Here is an 8,752-nt window from a genome sequence, read left to right as displayed (position 1 = left end):
AGCTTGCTCCCAAAGCTCTCCCCCCCCCCCCCCCCCCGTCGGGTAACAAACTGAGAGATGAAAAACTTCGTCATCATGCATTGGTTGAAGTCCACCCCCACGATGTCTTTCCAGCAGAGGGAGTCCCCGGCGAACTCGGCGCCGGGCGCCAGTCCGGATCGTACTGTGATGTAGATCTTGATAACGTCCATAACCACGATCTTGTACAGGCATAGCGTTCTCTCAGACACGTATCCTTCTTTCTTGTCGATGTCCATCATCACCTCCCTCAGCGCGAGGTTCCCAGGGAGTTTTGTGCTGTCCGCGCCGATGGCGTTAATCAGCTGCTTGAGGCTTGTCGACAGTCCCTCGATCGTTTCGCAATCCGTGGTGGCGACCTCCCAGAATTCCGTCGCCCAGTTGTTCATCCTGCTCCGTATTCCCTCGTTAGCGATCGGGTTGTCGATAAATGTCCCAAGCATTTCGTTGTTGACATTCCACAAATTGTCGAGCAGCTGTCTCCTCCGCTTGTGCGACGACCTGTCCCAGAAGTAGGCAATCCCTTCCTGTGTCCGCCTCGTGGTCCTTTGAGCGCTTCCACTAACGTCGCTCCCCCCGTTAGGAGGCAGCACCTGTCGGTTTCCGATCGTTTGGGCTGCTTGTGGGGTGTCGGTCGTCCGCGCGGCTTTGGTTATCGGTAGCGCGCCCCCTGCCTGGAAAACGTCCTCCTGCTGGAATCCGGTCGTTGGCAACGTCGGTCGTTGGAAGCCGTTGGCCGCCTGCGGGATATCGATCGTCCGCGCGGCACTGGTTACCGGCGGCACGCCCTTTGTTTGGAGGACGTTATCCGCCTGCTGGCCGTCGGTTACCTGTGGAGTTACACCCATTTGCCATCGAAAGCCGTCGGCCGCCTGTGCGACGTCGGTTGTCCGCCGTGCATCGGCCGCCTGTTGGGCGTATCTGGTCGTTGGTAACTCGTCGGCCGCCCACAGGGCCCCGCCGGTCCACGGTCGAAGGGTGTCTGTAGTCCGTGAGACGTCGGCCGTCCGTAGGGCTCCGCTGGCTGCAAGCTGGAAGTCGTCCGTCACACGCCGAGCGTCGGTTATCTGCCAGATATCTGCCGTTTGCTTGGGAGTGTTGATGGTCTGCAAGGTGTCGGTTTTCCATCGACTTTTAGCCGCCATTGGGGTGACGAACGTTGACAGTCCGTTGGCCTCCTTTCTGCCTTTGCCTTTGTCGACGCCGGTTGTCTTGAAGGTTTCCGACTCGTTTTGGTCGTTAACGTTAATCGCCTTCCAACTCCTCGGGCCGCTTACCTGCGCGGTTTTCGAGCTGCCCTCGCCGTTGTCTGCCTTGGTCGTCACCTGGCCGCCCACGTCCCCCGCTCGTTTGGTGCCTATATCGCCCTTGTCGACATCGGAGTTAACCGCGTTCCGTGCTTCCTCAAGATGCTTCCGTCCTTCAGCCGTCATAAACAGGATGTCGTTCAACCTGGTTTTGTCTTTCCCTTTCAACGTTTTAACTCCGTCGTATTTGTCCGCCATGGCTGCGACTTTCAGGATCGCTCCGAAGGCTTTCTCCTTCTCGTCCAGCTCCCCGGCCTGATCATGTGGGAGTATTTTCTTGCTTCCTTCCGGTGCGCGGACATCACATTCAAATCCTCTTTGTCGTAGGCTTCTGCTGATTTAACGCCGAACTTCTGCTTATCGGGTACCGCTGGGTGTTGGGTGTTCTGGGTAATGCCATTACGGCTGGGATCTCCGCTCACAGGGTCGACCGCCCCGTCCTCAGCACGCTGTCGACAATCCAAAGCGCTGTGGTGCCGTCGTACCATGGGAAGTCCTCACGCTTCGGCTGTTTTCTGAGCATCCCCCTCGTGCCCGACTCGTCCAGTCTACTCAGGAGATCATTCCATCTGCCTTGGCGACTATCACACGGGGATCACCCCCTTGACAAGGCAACCGGCCGAGTGGGCCAACGGAGGCCTATCAGGAGGCCATGAGGCAAAGGAGCGTTCTGGTTGGGCCGGCTCAAGGCATCACAAGTCCCCCGCAGACGCCAACCGCCCTCGGCGGAGAGCGCGGCAGAACCTACCCCTCTTAGATACGTACCCTAGGACCCCCGTGTAGGCCGACAGAAGGCCTATATAAGGAGGGTCTCCCTCTCGAGGTCCCTCTCGGAGATTCTGATTCCTTAAGCATCTCCTTCTGAGGCCTTGAGAGATTATCAATACATTGAGACTCCCTCCAAGCCGATCATTGATCCCCTTGTAACAGCGACTGCCTGGTTCCTGTGCCAACACCTTGCCAAGCATTATCCGTGAGTTGACTTCCATCCATCGCAGCGTGTTGGTGGTCGGGAGGATCTTCCTGTCGGCCGCGATCGCCTCCTTTCATGCCTGCTTCTTGTTCTGTCTTCCGGCGAAGGTCGCCACGATAGGCTTGACTCCCTTCAGGTCGGTGAGTGCTGGGTATGCCTTGTGATGGGAGAACGAGCTGGCCTTCGTGGCCCTGTACTCGGTCGTCACCCATCCCCATTGCGATTCATCGTCGGGATAGTAGTGAAGGCAGACTGCCGCCATGGCGATTTCGTCCCTTTCCCTGGTGGCAAGGGCTTTGCCCTTCTTCCCGATCTTGGGTATCGTAAGCTTGTCTCCCACCGCCTGTCTCCAGTGTTGCAGCTGATCGTCGGTGGGCGCCACCACTTCTTCATCCGCAATAGTCCAAGGGATGTTAGGGACTGCGTCCTCCCTCCTGTCAGCGTTTATCGTACCGCGGAGGGCCTCGGTCAGCCAATCGTTCGACATAAAGCTTTCGACTGATACACTGTCGTCCAGATCGTCGACGTGGTCGTATATCTCGGCCGAGGTTGCGTCGTTCCAGTTGGCCGACGTCCAGCTTCACCCGAAACGCTTGTCCGGGTCGCACTGCTGGAAGTCCACTGCGTCGAGTATGCCGTCCCACGCCAGCCTCACCCACAGCGCGCACAGTTCGTCCGACAAGGTGTCCGTGGAAGCTGTCGACTCCCACAATCGCCGGAACACGTTCCTTAGTGTGGGATTCCTGCCGTTGGGGGAAGGGTCGATTTCGGCTTGGGTGTATAGGATTGCATCCACCCATTCCGTGGCCTCTGCCTTCGATTGTGCCCACACTTTTTTGGCCATCCTCCAGATTTTGTGTATCCAGGTTTCCACAACGGCCCTGCCTTCGTCCTCCGGCAGGAAGAGATCCAGTATCCAGTTTCTGAATGCCTCATCCTCTGCATCGGACCTTGGCACCAATTTCAACAGTTCCTCCAGCCTGATTGTGTCCGCCTCGTCTGCCGTTAGTTGGACTGCCATCCTCGCGTGTCCGTCCGAAGTCGCGTAGAAGTCGTTAGTGATGTTCCGTGTCTGGGAATCGGCCAGTCGTCTCCGTCTTCTTCAAGGATATTGTTCTTTGGATGCGAATAACGTATGCTGATATTGCTGTTGGTAGCTTGATGCGAAAACGCGGTCAGGTTGGTGGCCTCTCCTGGTTTGTGGTTGTAGTTCTGTTGATGGCTGACCTCAATTGCCCAACTTCGCAGCTGCCTTCAGGCCGGCTTCAAACCTCAATTGCACAATTGTGGGGACCGGTCCCTCTCTCTCACAACTTGCCTGTGCTGGTCCAAAGGGCAAAGTGATCGCGATGTGAGCTCGATCTCAGGCGTCGAGGTGAGCCAACTCTGAGGTGTCGCGCCGACGTGGGTTCCCGACTTGTGTCTCGTATCGGGATTGTCAGCACGGGAAATCGGGCCGGAGGCGTCAGTCTCAGCGATGCCAGGTCGTCGTCCTCCTCGTCACCTTTCAGTGTGGAGCGCTTCGTTCTCAGTGGTGGTTTTGGAAGCGAAGAGGCTTCCCGCACCGCAGCAGGCTTCGGTATTGCGGGCTTCCCTGACCTTGGTCGAGACTCGGCCGTCGTCTTCTCCGGCGGCACTCTGGCGTTGTATTCGTTGACCAGCTCTCCTGCCGTATGCGCGATGCATTTTTCTGGCTGCCATTCATCGAACTCTGGGCCGTAGCCCTTGCATCTAGCCAAGTACTCCGTGATCACTTTCCCGTTGTCTTTCCCTTGTCGACGATCCACCGGGTCCTCGAGTTCCAGGATTGCCATTCGTCGTCTGCGGTCTCCCCTTCGACTTCGACTCTGCCCGGCTTCGGCGTCTCACGTCCGAACCAACCCGTCACGGGTGCTGGTGACAGCTGAAGCACCGAAACCACCGGGTGGATTCCCTAAGACACTGGGAAGTCCAGCTTGCACGCAAGGTCGTATATCTTATCTGTTACTGTAAACGGCCACGGATCGTGGCCTTAGAAAACCACGCCTGAGCCACGTCGACCCGTATAAAGAGAGCCAGCCTCCCTTTGGATTTCCTTCCAGTTATTAAAGTCCCTTTCGGTCGTTGTGCTATTTACATTTGCTTTATTCGAAAAAAAAGTAACTTTTTTTTAAATTCATTTTTCTTGAAGTCTTTTTTTATTTATTTTTTAAATCATTTATTTTTAAATTTTTTATTTTTTATTTTTAATTTTTTAAATTTTTTATTTTTATTTTTTTAAATTTGGGTTTTAAAAGAAATATAATTTTCTTTTTTTTCTTTTTGTTAAAAAAAATCAATTTTTTTTTTTTTTTTCGATTTTCAATTTTAATTTTCTTTTTGAAAAAAATGGCGCGTTTAACTAGTAGAGGCGGGAACCGTAGCCACCCGACCGTCATCCCTCAGCATCTGGCACATGTCTCCTAGCTTACGCGTCTTCCTATATATGCCATCCTCCCCCACAACCTTCCCGTCCTTGCGCCCCGAAGCCACCGCATCCATCTCGCCAACGAGCACAAGCACCGACCTCATCCTCGTGAGGGACACGCAGAGCCTATGATCCAACGCGTTAGACAGCGAATAATTCATGCATTTAATGGCATTGTACGTACCGATTGGAGTTCGATGTGAACCCAGGACCAGTCTTCCCGTTGGTGCCGAAAATGAGGAAGACGATGTCGGCCTCGTGGCCCTGGCTGCCGTCAATGGTGCGGCACCGGTCCATCCCCTTAAGGACGTCGTACTCCGAGCGAGTCCGCAAAAGCTCGTTTACAAGCTCCACGTTGGCTTTGTACGGAGCGAGGACGGCCACGCGCCGGACCAGGTCACCAAATTGACGCTCGTGGGCACGCACGAATTTGGCCAGGACTCTGAGCGCGACGACGCACTGGTCGAGGCACTGCTTGGACTTGGTTATCTCGTCCGTAACCACCGTCGAACCTGCCACATTGATAAAGATTGGCGCGTGGCGGCCTGGTCGAGGCGGAGACAGCTTGAAGCCCGCGTGCGTTCGAACCCATTTTTCGAACACACGGCCGAGTTCCCTGTCCTCCGCATCCACGTTGCAAAGCGGCGCGTAGGTGAGAGGAATCTCCTCGTAAAAACTAAATTGATAAAATTAGCATGGATCGGCTGTGTACGGTTATACGACTAAACTTACAGCTCCTGGGCCAAGTCGAACATGCCCTTGTCCATGCGGAATTGGAACCGCTGGCGCCAGACGGGGAGGCCGTGCGCCATAAGGCGGGCGAGGGGGGATATGGCGTTCTTGGCGAACCTGTTCACATAGGTGCCATCCCCATGCTTTTCGTTGGCCGACATGACTGTCGGCAGGAGCTGTTTGTCGTCGCCCGCCAAGCAAAGGGGCCGGAGTGTGTTTCCCCACACCTGCAAAAGATCATGACTTCGTAAAGTGTTAAAATATAGCATAATAGGTAACAGGAACAGGATGAGCGACTTACACATGCATATTGGCCGCCTCGTCCATGGCCACACAGGTGCTGTACTCTCCCCAAAACCGCGTGTAGGGGCTGTTGTACTTGGTGTCACCATCCTTTGGGATGCCGACTTGAACCAAGGACGGCGTGGTAAACACCGCCGCAGCCTGGGAAACGACGATGTCGAAAAGCTTGCACATGAACCTGTAGTCGGGGGTGACTTCCTCGCCGAGGGCGTAATACTCGGACCATGTGATCTCCTTGCGCACGAGCTTGGCAAAATTGTCGCCACGGGGGTTGCCCAAAATCGCCCGCTGGATCCTGCCCACGAGGCGAGCGTCTTCCTTGGTGCTCGGGCGGACCTCCCCACTCCCCAGCGCAAGCAGGATGTAGAAGCTGGGGGTCAGCGGGAGAGCCCACCTGGAGGGACGGGCGACCTTGGGCTTGCTGGGCTCGCCAAGAAGTGACATCAAGCCAGTGTACTCTTCCTGGAGGTGGTAGCCCCGCACGACGACCAGGTTGCTTTGCTGCTTGGCCTCCTCCAGGCCCTTGTTGTACCTCGCGATAACCCGACGCGCGATTGTATCGAAGCGATCGGCGAAGTTGGAGACGGCGGCGTGCGATGGTCCCGAGCCGAAAAGCTTCATGCCCTGGGTAAACCACATGGCGAGGGAGGACACGACTAGGATGCTGGTCTTTCCGGTGCCAGGGGGCTTGATTCAAAGTTAGCATCCATGTAAATAGCATGTTGGACGGGAAAGACTTACAGCGCAGACCAGCACGAGACCGCATGGGGTTTGGGCCAGGTGGGCGGCGTAGCGCTCGCGGTCTTCCTTGATGACCTCTTCGAGAAGGCAGCTCCACAGCCTTTTATCGCCGGGCACGAAGGACAACCGAGGCAGGGCATTGACGCGGCCACCAGAGTCGGGTCGAGCCCGAAACTCGTCGAACCCACAGCCGCGAAGGAGCGCTCGCTGGACGCGCTGATTGTGCTCGAGCAGCTCCAGGTCCTGGACTGGACGCTTTGGCGGGCAGAAGGGAGCGCTAGGAAGCGTGCGCTGGCATGCATCGACCGCCCGGCGGGCCTCCTGCAACACATCGTCGAATTGTAGCGAGACACAGTTCTAATGTGTGTCGCCACGTCGAAGAGTTTGGAGCGCGGTTCTCCTGTCACCGAACATCACGGGCTGGAACTCGGTCCCGAAGTGCTTCCGCCCATCCGTTTTTGGCCGGTGAGCCAGAACGACAATCTCCCTGTCCAAGTCGATCTCTTGTACGGACGCGAATGGCTCGAGGGTGTTGGGGTGCTCAATCAGCTTGGCGTCCCATCGAGCGACGGGCTCAGAAGTGGGTCCGTCGATATCGAACGCCAAAAGGAACAAGTCGACCTGATCTTTGATGAGGCGGTCAATGGCGGGCTGGTACGTGGCATGAAACGTCTCGGGCACTTGGATGACGAAGTAGTATGTATCTCCTTCGCATCCAGCAAGCACGGACCAATCAGCGTACGCCGACAGCCGCTGCTTGGCCAGATGTTCAGCCTTGTCGACAACCCACCATATGTCCTGAACGACGACTTGGGAGATGGCTGTGCAAAAGTCTGCGTCGGTGGGATGCTGGTATGCTGGCGCGAACTGGTGGCCCCGAAGTTCTTGATCGTGGTACTGCTGGGCATAGCGGTCCTCGTCAAAGTCGAACTCGCTCCCGAAGCCATAATCGAAAGACTTCATGGGTGGCGGAACCTCCGCGACTCCATTTGGGAAATTCGTAGGCAGGCCGAACTGCCTTTCGATCTTGCAAGGGGGGCCGACAACCGCAAACTGAAACGTGTCCATGGCCATAATGTCAGACAGCCGGGACTCGGGGCGGAAAGCGAGCGGTTGGTTGTTTTCCAGCATGCCAAGCAGGTCCTCGCGATCGCAGACATTCGCAAAGGGGAGGCCGCCCCCCTCAATCGCGCAAGGGCCTGCCCTCAGCGCTATGGTGGCGATGAACACCGGCTTGTCCTGTGTTCATCATCGACTTTCAGAATTTGCCGGACGGACGCGGGAGCCTTGTCTATCGCAACACAAAACCCAGCGCTGAACCAAAGCGTAACGGTCCCATATGGTGCCAGCTTGAGGTCGTAGCTATCCGCGGGGCCAGGAATCACTGTAATGTTTCAATTAGAACACAATCGATGTCGATAATGACCAACACAAATATGCGAGTGGTAGTAAGAGTTGGAATAAATAACATACTCTCAAATGTAATGCCATGTCCGGCCTCTTCGTTGCGCAGTGTGTCGCCGCGGGGGAGCCTGATTCGGAAGCCAGTTGATGCAGTGCGGTCCTTGGGCATGCGTCGGCAGAGCTCGACTTTCACGCCCCTGATTAGGCCACACAGGATCGCCTGGAGGTCCGGTGTCATCAGGACGCATTCACACGCCTTAGACCCGTACATCCAGGGCTTTGAGCCCTTGGTCTGGCCGGGTCCTTGGCGGAGAGGGAGAGTTTGCGACATCGTGCCGGCGTATAACGCCAACGCTGCGAGCGATTGGCGAAAGGAGGAGGGGGAGAAAAAGATACCACCGCCAGCGGCGGATGGTAAAAGAGGAGCGGAGGAGGGGAGGAAAAGATACCACCGCCAGCGGCGGATGGTAAAAAGAGGAGCGGAGGAGGGGGAGGAAAAGATACCAACGCCAAAGGCGGTTGGCAAAAAGAGGAGCGGAGGGCGGACGAAACGGAACAAAAAAATAAACCAGCCGCAAAGCGGACTGGTGACGGGCGAAGACGATGGCCGCGACGTATCAAAAAAAAAAAAAAAAAATACAGCCGCAAAGCGGACTGGCGACAGGCGAAGGCGATGGTGGCGACGATGGCGGCGACGGCGGCGGCAAAACGCGGCCGGACGGTCTGTGATGGTTGTTTTGAAGAAAGGAAAAGATGGAGGACGAGGGGACGGAGGTTGCGCTCGAATATGTATGCCAGCCAAAAAAAAATAGTAGTGGGGCCAGGCTG

The 8,752-nt window shown here is 56.2% G+C and overlaps 3 protein-coding genes across 3 annotated transcripts; 1 reads left to right on the top strand and 2 right to left on the bottom strand.

The window, feature by feature from the left end:
- Positions 1–51: 51 nt before the first annotated feature.
- On the bottom strand, positions 52–1,523 carry GGTG_10540 (hypothetical protein; the record flags this gene model as incomplete). The annotated part of the gene is made up of 1 exon (XM_009228414.1): positions 52–1,523. A coding segment is annotated over one exon (1,470 nt), but the record flags the coding sequence as incomplete, so codon positions are not given.
- Positions 1,524–2,558: 1,035 nt separating this feature from the next.
- GGTG_10539 (hypothetical protein) lies at positions 2,559–4,558 on the top strand (the record flags this gene model as incomplete). The annotated part of the gene is made up of 6 exons (XM_009228413.1): positions 2,559–2,621; positions 2,816–2,981; positions 3,150–3,302; positions 3,386–3,494; positions 3,666–3,969; positions 4,469–4,558. 6 exons carry the CDS (start codon positions 2,559–2,561, stop codon positions 4,556–4,558), a joined length of 885 nt encoding a protein of 294 aa, XP_009226677.1.
- A 71-nt stretch (positions 4,559–4,629) lies between these two features.
- GGTG_10538 (hypothetical protein) lies at positions 4,630–8,255 on the bottom strand (the record flags this gene model as incomplete). Its single annotated transcript, XM_009228412.1, has 8 exons — positions 4,630–4,870; positions 4,929–5,420; positions 5,477–5,719; positions 5,778–6,466; positions 6,521–6,877; positions 6,938–7,759; positions 7,852–7,904; positions 7,994–8,255. The coding sequence occupies 8 exons, from the start codon at positions 8,253–8,255 to the stop codon at positions 4,675–4,677; spliced, it is 3,114 nt and encodes a 1,037-aa protein (XP_009226676.1). The 3' UTR covers positions 4,630–4,674.
- Positions 8,256–8,752: the final 497 nt, after the last annotated feature.

The sequence above is a fragment of the Gaeumannomyces tritici genome, assembly GCF_000145635.1.
Source record: "Gaeumannomyces tritici R3-111a-1 unplaced genomic scaffold supercont2.6, whole genome shotgun sequence".
NCBI lineage: Eukaryota > Fungi > Ascomycota > Sordariomycetes > Magnaporthales > Magnaporthaceae > Gaeumannomyces > Gaeumannomyces tritici.
The sequence above is the reverse complement of the archived record's forward strand: the minus strand, read 5'-3'. Positions and strand labels throughout refer to the sequence as shown.